Source organism: Erithacus rubecula, assembly GCF_903797595.1.
Source record: "Erithacus rubecula genome assembly, chromosome: 14".
Taxonomy (NCBI): domain Eukaryota; kingdom Metazoa; phylum Chordata; class Aves; order Passeriformes; family Muscicapidae; genus Erithacus; species Erithacus rubecula.
This window is the reverse complement of record NC_136666.1, coordinates 1607655-1623365: the sequence shown is the minus strand read 5'-3', so window position 1 is coordinate 1623365 and position 15711 is coordinate 1607655. Positions and strand designations below refer to the sequence as shown.

The following is a 15711-nucleotide window of genomic DNA, read 5'->3' as shown; positions in this document are numbered from 1 at the left end:
ACCAACTTTCCATGATAGAAATAATGAAACAGCAAAGGTCTCAGCTCCTTAAAGCATCATACTATATTAATAGTATGACTCATATATTCTAAATATCTGTACTGATCTATACTATAAATACATTCTAAATGCCCAACAGGCCCTGGAACACAAGACACTGACCAAGGAAGTGGTTTCTTTGCTTTTAACATAGAGCTATAACCACATTGCCTCATCCTGACACAAGTTCATAAAAAAATGCCAAATTCAGTTTTTAAACAAGCATTTTGGACATTTCCAAACAAATATGATGGACTGAAATCTATTACTTCATAGTGCTATGTAATCTTTCTAACTTGCCAGACTTCTGCTTAGTTCAAGCAGAATTCAAGACTAGCCTGGGCCTGAAGCAACCTGACCTAGTGGAAGGTGCCCCTGCCTATGGCAAAGGGTTGGACTAACATGATTTTAAGGCTCCTTCCAATCCAAACCAGTCTATGATTATCACTGCTAGTATAGCAGAAGACCCAAATGCAAGTTCTGGACACCCCTCCAAAGCAGAGGAAGAGAAATAACCACACACAGACACAAAGTGACATTTCCAACACCCACCTGGTACGTATGGAGAATCTCCAGGAAGGCTTTGTAGATGTCTGGCTGTCCCTGGAAGCGATTCTTGATCTTGTTGACATAGTTGATGGCATGATTGAACTCCACAGGCTGATTGTTCTGCAGGGATGGTGTGGTGCCCAGAGAGATTGTCACAGGCGTGTGGGGCTGCACGGGTGGCGAGCGCGGCGACGCGTACGGCGGAATGGGCGGCGTCTGCTGGCTGGCAGGAGTGTGAGCCTGCAACTGCGATGGCTGGGGGGACACAGGCTGTGTTAGCAGCAGCACAGCCCTTCATATGGGATAAAAGCACTTTTAATCCACTTAGGGATAGGTACACAGCTAGTGGGCCAGCAGAGACTAAACTGCATCAGAGAGAAAAAATGCCTGGGCAATTCAAGCGGTTGTTTTTGAGATGGTTTCCCTTGCTAATTGCTTTGGACTGAAACCTGACAAGAGACACAAACTACCTCAAAAACTTAAAAGAGCTAAAATGCATAAGTATGGCTCCCTCCAATACTGCAACTCCCTTTGGCACCTTTCCCTTTGGAGAGGGAAAACTTGAGTTTCTTGAGAAAAAAAGCAGGCAGTGAGTAATTACTTTGAATACTCTCAATGGACATTGGACAGCCAGGTGAAAATTTGGTTGTGAGGTGACAATTTTAAATTGAAATGGAAGTACTTATTCCCCTCACATTTTTACATTTCCAAACTTGTATTACACAGAGTTTTCCGGACTGAGAATGTAAATAACTGTCTTAGGATAGCCATAAATACCCTGTTACAAAGTCCTGCCTTGCTCAGCTAGTGCTTTACCTGCCTGGTAGGGACATCATACCTCATTAGCCTGTCCCTCAGGTTTATTTAAAGTTTCAGCAAAGACAGTTCAACATTTTGCAGGCTGACAGGGAGAAAACTACTTATTCGATGTGTTAAGTAGCAGACTGCTATAAATTTACTGGGAGCGTGTACTTCTTCAGAAAAAATCCTTGAAATCTAGCAGAGGCAAGTTCATTCTGGAATGATCTGCAGTGTCCAGTTTGGCAAATCTTTTAGCAAATCTTTCAGCATGTTTTTGTTTGCCATTTCTGAGCAGGAAGTTGCATGTCCCAACAATGTTTGCCCAGAGATCAGCTAACTGCCTCATTTTAAATCCTGCTCCTTTTCAACTGCATATTACCGTTTCCTGTAGCTTTTCCAGGCAGTTGCTACCTAACAGTTTAGGGATTAAACCTTGAAACTTGGGAGATTCCCTCCCTAAGGCTCTGAAATATTTTTGCATTTTGAGGCTACACAATATTTTATCTGGAGTAATCTCCTTGAACATCTATTATCCTCTTCTGTTTCACATAAAATACATCTTTTGGACAGCAGCATCCGGGTTATACCTAAACTACAGTCAAATTTGCTTTGTTACTGAAAGGTCTTTGTTTTGGGCACACACATCAATACCTACAGGCAACATCAAGGTCATCTTGCTAAACTCTTGCACTTTAGATGTCATCAGTAACTCCTGAACTCTTCCAGCTGCCCCAGACCCCTCTACAAAAACCAATCAATCTGAAAACAAGACTTCAAGCAATGTAGAATCCACCAAATAACAAATGAAGGTTTCCTAAAGGCTTAATTGCCTCAAGCATTTGAAACGACACAAATACTTTCACACCAAAAAGAACATCTTGATCATAACCTCTGTTTCATGGGCAATTTCTTGAGCCTTTAGGTCTAAGACAATACACACAAAAGCAGGCAGATAATGTGCCCAATGCTTTAACTGGGAGCCTTTTCCCTAGGGTTGCTGGATCACTTCTTGAATAATGTGTGTGCCATTTACCAGCTGCTCTGACTGTCTTTCAGTTCCCCACTGCCAGCAACGAGGCTCTTCCAAACCCTTAATGTTTTGGAAAGCTTGTTTGAATTGCTGTCACATTAACTACGACTGCATCTTCAAGTTTGAAAAGGAGAAGGCAATTTTTCACTCTCTAGCTCCACACCAGCCCCAGCTGGAGGCAGCAGCACCCCCGTGCTCTCAGTGCAGCTCACCCAAGGCTCTCACCTTGCTGATTTTGGCAGGTGTGGGCTGCGGTGCCGGCTGTGCTGGTGTCGGGGTGGACTGTGCCGACGGCTGCGACGGATGCGGCGGCTGCGGCTGCGGCTGGGGCTGCAGCCCGTGGGTGGGGATCTGGTGAACCTGCCCCGGGGTTGTCACGTTCACCATGTCGTTGGTCTGCACCTCGATCTTGTAGCCAGGTGGCAGGAAGGTGTTGAAACCCATGATCAAGTCTGGGTGGCCCTTGAAGAGCTGCGACACACGGCTGATCACCCCTGGAGTGTCGATGCTGGGGAAGGAATAAGATCACAATGTCACCATCCTCTGGGACCTTTCAGTGGGACAAGCTTCTCCACAAAACAAAGTTTTTTTACTTATCACCCCTCACCTATGGAACAATGTAAAACTGAGTCCTGTAAGCACACTGCTGAACTCAAGAGAGACATTAGCATTATTTTATTAGCCCAGACAGCATTTTATATCCATGAGATCCAGTCCCAAGCCTGACCATTATTAATGGGCAGACAACCAGACAGCCAGATGAATCAGCTGTCAAGGCTGAACTTGTGAACTCCCACTCTAATCAAAGATTTAGTATAAATAAAGGGATGCACTTCAATTTCAGAAAATACAGCACACAACTGCTTCTACATCATTGTCCAGGTGGGTTTTTTCTGCATACAAAGGACAGAATTCAGCTCCTGCCCTGTGCTTCTATGTCCACACACATGTCCACTCTTTCTAACCTGGAAAGAAGAAGCAAAATGCAGCTTGTTACCTTTGAGATTTAAATTCCTTCATAATATCCAAGAAGTCATTGTAGACCTGTGGCTGACTACCAAACTGTAGCTTCACCTGGTCAAGGTAAGACAATGCATCCTCCACCTGGAGACAGACCAGACAGGTTATATCAGCAGAGAAGATTTGATTTCACCTCCCATTGTTCTGTAAAACACTCATTATTTGAAAACACAGCTGTTAGACCTGAGCCTGGGCAGGGAATTAAGGAGGAAAAAAGTTCATGAGCCTGGTTAGTGTTCTACCAGCACTGTTTGAATAAGAGGTACTCACTCCCCACTCCTGGCCCACAAGATAAAACTGTACCAAAAAGAGGGAAAAAAAGCAACACAGATCAGCAGAACTACTCAGAATTAAAAAAAACAAAAAAACAAGACCCAATGCACTCCAAATTTGCCATCACTGAAATGACTGCTAGGATAAACAGAACTAGACTAAGTATTTTTCCTGCATTCATCTGTGGAAATTATTATGGAAGTCTAAGAATAAGCAGAAAGTGGAAATGACATATTCAGTGTAGTAGATGTCTGCCAGGTACACGCTTGCACTCCTCTCAAAAAGCCAGACATTTCAGTTCCACATCGAAGGGCTTCGAAATGGCAACTGTGGGCGGCAGATTGTTTTACATCTCAAACAAGAGGTTCATGATTCGTGCACCAGCAGCCAGTTCTCAGAGGTACTGGAAGAACAGCCACGGCCTAAAGTGAGAGCTCTGGGTCCCTGTGCCTCCAGCAGCCCGGCCACTCACTCAGCAGCTGCAAGAGCCACACGTGGGACCTCTCTTCAGCCTGAAATTAAACTACAGCAACTGAAGAAAGACTCATGTATAGCCCTAACCTTGCACCAGCAAAGAATTTTCCATGGATTTCACTGTGAGGAAGAAACACTCTTTTTCAAACCGGTTTTCAGAGGTTCATAGAAATGAAGTTTCCCACATTCAGCAAAAGGAAAGGGCAGAGGTTTCCACCAAAACTGGAAAAGACTCTCACCGTATTTGGAAGAAGCTGAAACAGGCATCAGTTTGTATGTGTGTGCCTTGTCCAAATGTAGCAACTTAAAGGGGTTATTTTTGGTGGACTTCTCTTTGTTTAAGGGTTTTACAGCACATAATCTGAGAATAGAGCCTTCCTTCCTCCCAAATTACTCCCACACAACCACCCACATACACCATGTGTTCAGAAAAGCACCAAATGTTTTGGTAATTTAACCCATTCATCCAAATACTCTTAAGCAATACATTTTCCCTTTCCCTCTCCGCCACAAATCTTTTCATGGCAAGTCCAATTTCTTTTTCTTATGGTGTGTGAAACCAGAGGGGAGAGGGGATGTACAAACCGATCAAAAAAGGGTCGTGGCCACGGAAGGGATTTTGGGAGAGGATGGCTGCCATCAGGCAGCTGCTGGCATTACCTTGAGCCTCTGGAACTGCTGCTGGCCCTGCACGGGCACGGCTGGGGGCGTGGGGTGCGTGTGGCTGGGCACCACCTGGCTGCCGTGGGGCTGCACGGGCGCGGGGTGGTGGTGGCCGCCGTGCACGGCTGCGATGGCCGGCCCGTGGCTGCCCGAGCTCTGCGGCACGGCCGACACCTGCCAAGGCAAACAGCACGTCAGGCACGGCCTCGTGGCAGGGAGCACAGAGCCTCCCCGGCTTCCCAGGCACAGCACTACAACCGGGGAAGCAGAAGGAAGCTGCTTTGAGCTTTAATCAGGACTGGTAACAACTTCACACAACTCTCATCCCATCTTCCAAATACAGCAAAGCCCTCCCTGCAAACACATTCCAAACACAGGTTGCCCCCAGCCTGCACAGTCACTGGCTGTCCAGTATGTCCCATGACACAAAGACCTGAAAAAGGAGGGCAAAATGGAATTTTTAATCTCTCAAGGTTCTCTCCTTTCCCTATTCAAGGTTTTCTCCTTACATGTCACAAGTAATAATCGGAGTGAATGAATCTTTATGGGCTGCTATATTCTTGATAACTCAGTTTGGGTACTGGAAATGAAATTGTGGCTCTCTGGCAGCAGCAGGCTCAGGGGAAACACAGCTTGGTATTTCCCCTAGAAAACCAGGGAAAGAACACAAAGCATGCACTTTTGGGACTTCTTCACACAGTAAACTAGGTAAGTTGCAATCTGGAAAATAATTTTCACAAACCCAGGTTTCCATTCAAGCCTCTTCTAGATGGGACACACTTAATGAACAGAATAAGGTTTGCCTGCTGGTCCATCTAAGTTCTTTTTAGGAAGGACTGCCAATGCCAACACACTCCCTTCCAGTCCCTGCAAAGGTCTGCCTGCAGCTCTTCAGGTCTGTGGCTGCCACTATCAGTGTGAATATCTTTTCTGCAGAAACAAGGATGAAGCTGTGTGTAAAATCAGGCTCTAGACAGGGAGAGCAGCTCACCAGCAACACAAGTGTGAAAGATTAAACATGCTGGAAATGTGACAAAGACAAATATTCCACAAATAGCTGTCAGAAAAGGAGCAGGGAAAGGCTATCTCCAGTGTACTCTCAAAAAGATATTTTTTCTCCCTGTTCCCAACTACCAGCTCCTTGTAAAGGAGGCAAGAGAGGGAAGAGTGCCACCTAATGACTCTGGGGTAACGTTCTCCGAAACATTTCAATTTTCCTGAAAGTCTTCAATCTAAATGCTGATCTAGTCTGTTAAGCTTAAGATCACCCAAGATACCATACATCTTTTACAACTGCTGAAAAACAGAGGGAAAACCCTCCACAAACATCTGTGACTCAAAGACCATGATTTGAGAGAACCATTAGAAGAACTGTGCTCAAGAAAGTTGGTTCATGAACGAAGCCAATAAAGCAAGCACCGACAATGAGATGCACGTCCATTGTGTCAAACACAGAACACGGTGCTGGCTGCAGGGAGCTGAAGGCTGAGCACACACACACCTGGTAGCTGGGAGTTACAGAGTACTGGATGCCCGTGGCTGACTGCATGGTCTCAGAAACGGCCTCATAGACCGGCGGGGCCGGGGCGAGCACGCGGTGCTGGTGCGGGAAAGGCTCGGTGCTGCTGGCCAGGCGCCTCTGCTGCGACGCGTACACGGGTGACTCCTGCTCATCCAATCGCCGCTTCATGCTGAACTCATGCTCAGGAAGCACCTCTGAACCTGGGGCAGCCAGAATGGTCATGGTTATCATATAACATAACATCATAAAATATAACATAATTGCCAAAGGGGAATCAAGCCGGCGCTCCTGTCCTGTGGCACGGCCGCCAGCAGCTTGGGTGAGTTTCTGGCTGATATCTTGAGATGGGAAAGTGGAATTAAAGACACAGCTTTCAGCATAAAACATGCAAGTGTATCTCACCACAGAAAGTACTTATTGTTGTAGTAACTTGGAAGTTTGTGGTTTCTTCGGTCTCGCCTAAAGGATGTTGCTAACTGAAGCATCACACAGACCCTGAGTGATGCAAAGCTTGTGAACGTGGTGTTTGAACAAAATAGAATGTGTTACCTACACACCATTTACACTGACAGCAGAAAAATAACCCCCTTGGACAGTCCAAGAAAGATGACAGTTGTGAGAGATGCTTTAAAACATGGGTAAAAAGCAGGATGCAGAATCAGAGTTTGAAGTCACTCACAAAGCCCCAAAGTGTTCTGCATTTAACACGTGTATTAATAAAATTGCATGTGTAACTTTAGGGAAAGATCTAGGTCTGCTATACCAGGAGTATTGTGGATACCACAGGTCACACCTGTGGTTCTGCCAGCACCCTGGCCCCACTCAGAAGCTGGATTCCTGCCTGCCTGGCAGGGAACACAGATCAGCAGCTCCCTCACTTACTCCCCTGTATTTTCCTTCACATTCCTGCCCAATCTCAAGTTGATTTCACTTCAAATCAGACAGATCATTCTGCCACTGTCCCACTCCAAAAGGAGCCATGAATTCCTGGCTCTGTTGGATTGAACTTGTCCCCCCAGTACTCTCTACAGCAAATTCCAGTGCTGTTTTCTGTCCATTGATAATTATTGCCATCCTCAAGATGTTATCTGCTGCTTATCAAAAGCACAGACAGCCTGTTGAGATGTTTGAAGGACAGAAAACAGTGAAACCACACTCTTCTGCTTCAGGATCTCTTCAAAGCAAGGCCTTTTCAGTTCAGTGCAGTTAAGACACACTCATTGCTATGGATAAATGAAAGGCAATGACGTTCCCCCAGAATAATGGCACAACAGCCAACTGAGCCAATCCCCATCTACCAAGTCAGGACAGCTCTTCACAGTCTAAATCTGTCATTAATCAAATAACCCAAAGATCATTAACTAACATCTCACGTCAAATAGGGAAACAGGAATCAGCAGGACAGAGGTGCACATTTCCCCCTCCATGACATAAAACACAGGAGATATTTGGAAAGATTTGTTTTAAAGATCATTTCATTCCACTCCTGCCATGGGCAGGGATACCTTCCACTATCCCAGGGTGCTCCTAGCCCCATCCAGCCTGGCCTGGGGCACTTCCAGGGATGGGGCAGCCACAGCTTCTCAGGGCACCCTGTGCCAGGGCCTCACCACTCTCAACAGGAAAAAAATTATTCCCAGTATCCAATATAAACTCTCTCCATTAGTCCCTCCTGTCACTTGGAGAGGGTAGGACAACAAGGAAGATGACTTAATTTCTTTTTGAAGTTACTCTTCAAGTTTAACCTTTCAAGAGGTCTCCAAATCACCTGGCAGATCATAGACAGGAAGCAGAGGGGGACTCCCTGCTCCAAAGTAAAGGGGAAAGCTTGTCAACTGCATCTTAATTGCAAGTTACAAACCCTAAGTAAGCCTGACCCCCAGCACACACTCAGCAAGCAGAGGATCACACTCCAGGAGCTCACTTTTCTACTGCTGCATCATTTAATGCTAATAAGGCTGGGACTAAATAGTAAATCTGGCCCTACACCATCCACCCATGAGCAGAGCTGGCCAGGATTTTGCATGACAATGGCTGAGTAAAGTGTGGGCAAAGCTTTGGTGGCAGCTATTTACAGCCTATATCCCCAACGTGGATACCCCCCTCCTCTGAACACAGGTCCCTCAGCCTGTCCTGCCACTCACTTTTAATCTCCCAGGCTGGTTCTCCCTCACCTTTTCAATTCTCTGTGTGGATCCATGTGGTGTGGGGGCTGTCCAGAGTCCCACCCTTGGTCTCATTCCCCAAAGCAGCACTCCACACTCACCCCTCCAGATGGACTCACCAGCCTCTAGAGCAGAGGCTGTTCCAGGGCAGAAGGTGGCTGGAAGCCTCACGTGCCCTGATGAGGATTAAAATGCCACCTTAGGCTGTGTGAGAAGACTTTTCCCTGTGAAGATACCACAATTCCTGGCCAGTGAGGCCACAGGAATCATGACAGCACCAAGGATCCATCACCACACACCACAACCAGCAGCATTTTTGAAGCCCCCAGTTCTTGCAGGACAAGTGTACAATCTTCCAAAAATCTAGTTTGCTGTATGGTTGATATTAAAACTTCTGTAAAGCAAAAATTAAAGCTCATGTATGTTCATCTTCCCTCTGAATTCCTGTCACCTTCACCAACTGAGCTTGGACTCTGCTTTTATCCAAGCACTGGACCTGCTTCAGCTGTAAAATTCTGTATTAAATATGGGTATGTATATATATAGAGTTAATATATAGGTAAATAGCACCAGTCAGTCTTCCCAGATCACACCACACTAACTCCTACCAAGGGTCTGCAATCCACTGAGTAAAAGTGTCACAGCAAACCAGCCCTTAATGAAGATTGCTAATTGACAGACTATCAATCCTAGCAGAGAGATGATCTCAAAGCTCTGCTGCACCTAGACAGACAAGTGATGGTAACTCTGCATCCACCACCACCACCCAAAGTCTACAGAGAGGGGAAAGCAAACCAGCACCACAACAGTGACTGGTCAGCATCCTGCAGAAGGACACAGGATGCTGAGTGGTCCCAAAGTGCATTCATTCCCTCACTGAAATCCTGCTCACCTTAACCTGGCATGTCCCACCCATCTCAGTTCAAAAGCTGGAGAGATCTGTAGTTCTCCCCCACCTACAGCCCACCAAAAAGCTGAGGAAGGAACAATGAGATGAACCCCAAGACAAGCCACGTCATTTTGAACTGATTTAGCCAAAGTGTGCTGCTCAAAGGGGAAATTCCATCCACTTCCAGCCTCAGTAACAACTGATTTTTCCTTAATGATGGCAAAACCCAGCGAAGGGAAAGGTATTTTGAGAATAAGCACACAACATCAAAGACTTGCACCAAGTGTTTTCTCTCCACCTTACACACAATACTATGCTTGTCATCATCTCAGAAATCTCTGGCATCCCCTCATGGACTTTGAAGTGTAGATTTACAGAGCCCCAGTTCAAACTGCAACATCTGGAGCCTTAATTTGGGGGTTGAAAAGCCCTCAAAACATAGCAAGGACTGAAAGTAAGTCACAAAATTCAGGTACTTTCCTTTGTTGAAAGCGTAACAGGATGCATGTAGGAGAACTTAGCTCCACCTGAGCAGGCCAAATAAAGAAGTGAATTCCCCAGCAGCATTTCTACCCAAACTCCCTTTTAACTCCTTCATTCCATCTAGGGGAGGATGAAAACTATTCGTTTTTTTTTTCCCCTGAGGTTTTTAGTTCCCCTTTGCAGGAAAAGGATGCTGCATGGGAACACACCTCTGGATCTTCCCACCTGTGCCACCCAGATCACGAGACAGGATGCATCAGGCAGACACACACACACACACAGGATTCTCAGCTGGTAAAGTAAAAGAAAAATTAAGAAAAGCTATGTTGCATGTCAGTAACAGCAACAGAGGCATAAGAGCCCAGGTGTGGCAGCTCCACTCCCCAGCATTTTATCACAAAATATCCCAAAAATCTCCATTATTTCTACTGCAGGTTTTCCCACCAGATAAGCAGGGTCTTCTGGCATTAGAGATCAGCTGGTAAAATTAAAAGAAAAAGCCAAATAGAGACTAGGAAGAAAGCAAACTGGGAAGGTGCCCTGCCTAAACACCTGTTGGAAACTCAAACACCACCTTTACCAACAAGCTGTAAAAAAGCCACTTTTAGGAGATGATTTTGGCTGCTCTGAAAAACTGCAGGGAAACTGCAGAGCTGCAGGGGATTTGTTTAATACTTGTGAGTGCTTTTTAAAAGGTTTTCTCTCGAGGGAGAGAGGAGCAGCAAGTGTAAGTCTCAACTCTGCTGCCGGGGCAGTGACGGATGTCCTGCAGGACACGTCCCACAGAGGATTATGGAGGAGCACATGGCAGTGCCTGCTGGAAAGGAGCTGGCTCAGGTTCCCCCAGTGCTGCTAACCCAGCCACACGACTTCCAGAACATGACCCAGCCTATTCAGCAGTCACTGCCACACTTTGTTTTTATGGTGCCACACAGCCCAGATCCCCAGCCTGCAGCACGGGATAACCCCATGGCCATGCTACAGAACCACAGCATCATTCCAAACTGAAATGAGAAGCATCCTTAGAAAAAGGTGCTGGAAAAGCACAACCTGAAGCTTTGAGAGCACTTGGGAGAGTTTTCTGCAAGGTGACACCATGCCAGCTCTCTCCAAGAGGCAGATGGGACACAAAAAAACTCCCTTGTCCAGATAGGTGACAAGTTGGTGAGGCACTGATCCCTGCTCTGCCAAAAACCCCACTGCACAGACAAATCTAAAACCTGCTCTACAGAGCTTAGAGCATTATTTTGCCCTGTTCCCTGACTGCACCTACCCATGCACAGGGAGAATGATCAGAATTCCTTTATTTAACCAAATGAAAAAAAGGAAAGACCCAGCGGGGTTGGAAAAAAGCAGCAAGGTCCTAAAAGCACACCCCAGGCTGAAGTGACAGCTACTATGGGGCTCTTTTCTGCTCCAGCTCCAACAGCCATAAAAGCTTTCCAACGCTGGAGAAGTCCAGAACAGCAATCTGGACAGAAAACGATTCATAAATCCTGGAAATGTAAATGATCCTCCTGCCAATTCCAACACGATGCTCCCAGCCCCAAGAGCCACACGTGCCAGCAGCCTGTGCAGAGAGCTCCCCTGGCAATCCAGGCTGGGGCCAGGGCACAGCATCCCCCCTCCCCACACTGCTCACAAAAACCAGCCAGAGTTTCCCCAAAGTTGAGCAAATCAGCACTGGTTTTTTGGATGAATGATCGCGTTGCAGCATCTCAAACAAATTCATGCTGAGACCATGTGTCTTCACCAGAAGCAGAAGGTGGGAGGGATGAGGGTAAGATACTTTGGGGGCAGAAAGCACGATTTCCTTTTGCAAAGAGCGTACCCGTGTGAGAAAGTGCTAAGTCTATTTCAGCAGGGGAAAAAAAAAAAAGTAAAAAAAAGTGGTTTTCTGTCCTCAGAGATCCAGCACAGGCTGACACCAGGCTGCCAAGGCACTCTATGTGATGAAGGAAGTTTTGCAGATGCTTTAAAATTAGTATATTAAAACAAAATGCCATTTTAACTTAAAATACTGTACTACATAGTCAACTCTATGTAGTAATGTTTACTTTTCTGAAACTGTATTTTTTAAAATAATTGCAAGCTAGGCGTGGAAAATGGCCTGTACAGATACAACTGTACTGAATTAAGTTGGGCATTTCCCACTTGTTTACTGACCCCACACCTTCTACACAACCAAAAGCGGCAAGTTAAAAGAGAAACACAAGGACTTATGTCAGCTTTAAGCTACACTTTAACACCCAGGTTTAGATTCCTCTGGACAGTGTGGGAGACTGAAAATCTATGCACAGCTGGAAATGCCTTTGATAATTAGTTTAAAATAGAGCTGTACAACTTATTTTGTTCCATTTCAGGGGTCCAAAAAAATAAGACTTCTTTAGGGATGTAATTCTATCATATTATTCACAGGAATAAGGACTGTTAAAATTCATTCTGAACCCAGGCCAAGAAAAGGTAGAAGAAACAGGATTTAGCTAAGCAGGCACAAAGCACCGTGATACTTTTACAGCTACCTGAACTCCACCAGCCTCCTGCTATCAAACCCCCCCCCAAAAAACAACAAACCTAAAGTAGTTTCCAGGGATGGAAGAATCAAAAGGGGATGAAATACCAATGCAAGGAGGACGAGCAGCACAAAATCGCTGGACAATTAAAGGGTGCACGAGGAGCTCTCGGGTTTCCTTCTATGTACGCGCCGCTCCAACAGGTCCTTTCGGAGAGCTGCGCTGCGGAGCTGCGAAACTGCGGAAAGCGGCGGGGGAGCGCTGGGCGATCCCGGAGCCGGACCCCGCCGGGGGGCACGGCCCGGCGCAGCGCTGCCATGGCAGCTCCGCCGGGAACTCGGCGGAACACCGGGACCGGAGCGGCACCGCGCTCACCCCCGGCTCTCGGAACGCCGCCCCGGGCGGGCGGCAGCGGCGGCGCGCGGCTCGGCCGGTACCGGGGCCGTGCAATGCGGGCGAGCGCTGCCGGGGGCGGTCCCGCCGCAGCCCGGGAGCGGCACCGGGCGGAGGGCGGGCGGAGGGGCGGGGGGAGGAGGCGGCGCCCGGCTCGCAGCGCGCCCAGCGGCCGCCGCACGCTCCGCCCGCCGCTCCCGCCATGCCGGGGCCGGGACACCCCGGCGGGGCGGGGCGGGGCGGGAGGACGCGCGGCCGCCCGCGCGGGCCGGGGCTCCCCGGGGAACCGCGCCGCGGGCACCGACCGGCCCCCCCGCCCCCCCCCCGACCCCGCGCCGCCGCCGCCGCACCGGCGCCGGGCCCCGCCCCCTACGGATCGCCGGAGGGGGCCGGCCCCGGGCCCGGCGGCCTCCCGTCCCCGCCGCCCCGCTCTTCCTTACCTCGAAGCGGGGCCCTGGCAGCGGCCGGGTCTCCCTCAGCGTCCGGGGGTGGCGGGCACCTCCCGGGCGGGCGGCGGGGGCGGGCTGTCCCCGGCGCGGTGAGAAGGGGGGGGTCCCCGCGCCCCTCCTCCCGGAGGGGGGGGGCGGGCGGGGGCGGCGCCGGTGCCCCGGCGGGGGCGGGGGGCTCGGCGGGGGGGGTAAGATGGAGTAACCGTCTGTCGGCCGCCGCGGCGGAGCGCTGCCCGCTTCTCTGTTCCCCGGGAAATCCCGCCCCTCCTCGCGCAGGGGGGGAGCCCCGAGCGCCCGTTGGCTGAGACGCGCGCCCGTCACCGTCTCGGCCAATGGCAGCGCTGACCCCGCCCACCAGGCCCTCCCCTATTGGCCGCAGCCCCCAGGAAGGGGATGTGGAGAGGAAGGGAGGGAGGAGAGGAGGGGGGGGAGCGACCGCCGAAGAAAAATGTCCGTATAAGCAGCGCGCCCCGCCCCCGTCCCGCCTCCGCCGCCGCCCTATTGGCTGCCGGAACAAAGCGCCGGCCAATTGACGAGCGGGGCCGCGCCGCCGTCACGGCGAGAAGCCCACCCACGCGGCGAATTGGCCCCGCCCGCCACCGGCGAGGCCACGCCCCCCTCTCTGGGGAGCCCTTTTGTGGAATGTTTACATCGCGGCCGCGGCCCGCGCCAGCGGCTCCCCCCGCCGCCCTCCCTCGGCCCCGGACCCCGGCGCCAGCCGGTTGGGCGGCGGGAAGTGGGGGGACTCGGCGGCGGGGCCCGGGCTCGGGGGCGGCGCGGCGCTGCCTTTTGTCCCCGACCCCTTCACTTCCGGGATGGCGGCGCCCCACGTGGGGCGGGCCGGTCGCACGTGCGGGCGGGGGGTACAGGGCACACGCACACACTGGCTCACGCACACGCTCCGCACACTCGCACACACTCACACTCACGCACGCACGCACCCAGGAGGGGGGGGCCGTGGGCGGTGCGCGCCGTGGGGGGGCGGGGCCCTCAGCTGAGGCAGCCAATAGCGTGCGAGGGAGGGGGCGTGGCCAGCGCGGCCATGGCCGCCCCCCTCCCTCCTCCCCCCACGCGCACACACACTCAGCCACTCGCCCCCCCCCGCCCGCTCCCGCCGCCCGTCGCGCGCTTCCCGCCGGCGGGATCCGGAGCGCGCGCGCGCTTCTCTCCCCTCATTCCCCCCCCCCCATCGCTTCCCTCAGGTTCCCGCCCGCCCCTTGGGAAGCGATTCCCGTGAAGGGAGGGCGAAGCTGGGAAAGTGTGTGTGGGGGAAGCAGCTGTTACATACCCCCAGCGCGCAGGCGAGCAGCCCTGAATGGAGCGGGAACTCCCCCCGGGGCCGATTGGCCCCGCGGCGCCGCTCGTCACGGCCGCGCCGCCCACGGCGGGAGGGGGCGCGGCTGAGGGGCTGAGGAAAGGCCTCTCGGCGGGAGGGAGCCCCGCGCTCCCCGCCGCTGAAACAAGAGGTGGAGATCGGGGCTTCATTTAAAGCCTGCGTCCGTGGCTTTTCTCTCTCCCTTTGGGAAGTTGTGCATGGGGTGCTGGGCTCCCCAGGCGGAGGAGCCAGGCCTGGTTCGTGCTCATCTGGGCCGCCAGAGCGTGCTGGGGAAAAGGGTGAAATACAAACGCACGTTCCACGCTTCTATTAAAATGAGCACCTTCGTTCAAACCAGGTGTAAATCTGCCAGTTGGTTGCTTTCCTTTGCAGCTGTTGTTCCGTGTCTCGGGGCGGGAGCAGGCGGTGAGGCGCTGCCGGGACAGGCGCAGCAGAGCTCCCTGCAGCTGGGCTCGTTTAACCTGGCAGGGCTGCGCTGACTCCGGAGATCCAGCCCGAGCCGGGAACCGCAGGCAAGGAAGCAGAAGGGCTGGGAAATGAAGCGCTCTGGAGCTAGGCTCTTTCCAAACTCCAAAATTACGAGCACTGAAGTAATCGTCGTGCAGCCAAGAAAGCCGAACGAGATAAGTGGGCACAGCCATGGCAGCGCCGCTTTGGGATTGCCCTGCAATGCCTTTAAATCCCCGCCTCCAAACTCCAGCGGAACTCTGAATTTTGTTCTTGGAATTGCTGTTACTTTTGCCCGTGGTGGCTGATCCCAATCTCTGGGCATCTGCAGGGAAGGGGAGATGATCCTGCAGTCAACAGTCCGTTTTTCCCACCACTCTCTAAGCAGTACAAAGTTTTTCTTTCCAGTAACTTTTGGCTGTCTGCATGAAGTGACCATTTCCAGAGAGATCCTTATTTCTGCTGCTCAGCAGGGCCTGCTGGCACAGAAGGAATGGATGGAATAAAACATCATGTTGTGCAAGAGGACAGAAAACGCTGGCTTTGAGAAGAAATGCAGCCCTGGAAATAGTAAGGGAGGGTGAGTGTTTGGGTTGTTTTTCCATGGAAAAGGTTTACAACCCTTTCCTCCGCCTCCAGCACAGATGGGATCTTCATCCCTCCTC

At 50.8% G+C, this 15711-nt stretch overlaps 1 protein-coding gene across 3 annotated transcripts in view; it reads right to left on the bottom strand.

Moving 5' to 3' along the window:
- The window catches only part of SIN3A (SIN3 transcription regulator family member A), a 30397-nt gene extending 15761 nt beyond the window's left edge, over positions 1–14636 (bottom strand). Inside the window, exons 1-6 of one of the 3 annotated variants that reach the window (XM_079318364.1) lie at positions 14552–14636; positions 6351–6571; positions 4847–5023; positions 3417–3523; positions 2645–2927; positions 592–843 (exon numbers count right to left, since the gene is read on the bottom strand). In XM_079318364.1, the coding sequence (XP_079174490.1) occupies positions 592–843; positions 2645–2927; positions 3417–3523; positions 4847–5023; positions 6351–6539 (1008 nt within the window). In that variant the 5' untranslated portion in view covers positions 6540–6571; positions 14552–14636. Of the gene's footprint in view, positions 1–591; positions 844–2644; positions 2928–3416; positions 3524–4846; positions 5024–6350; positions 6572–12528; positions 12915–13254; positions 13508–14551 lie in introns of those variants that run through there. The other 2 variants (XM_079318365.1, XM_079318363.1) reach the window with 2 other exon arrangements.
- Between the last annotated feature and the right edge of the window lie 1075 nt (positions 14637–15711).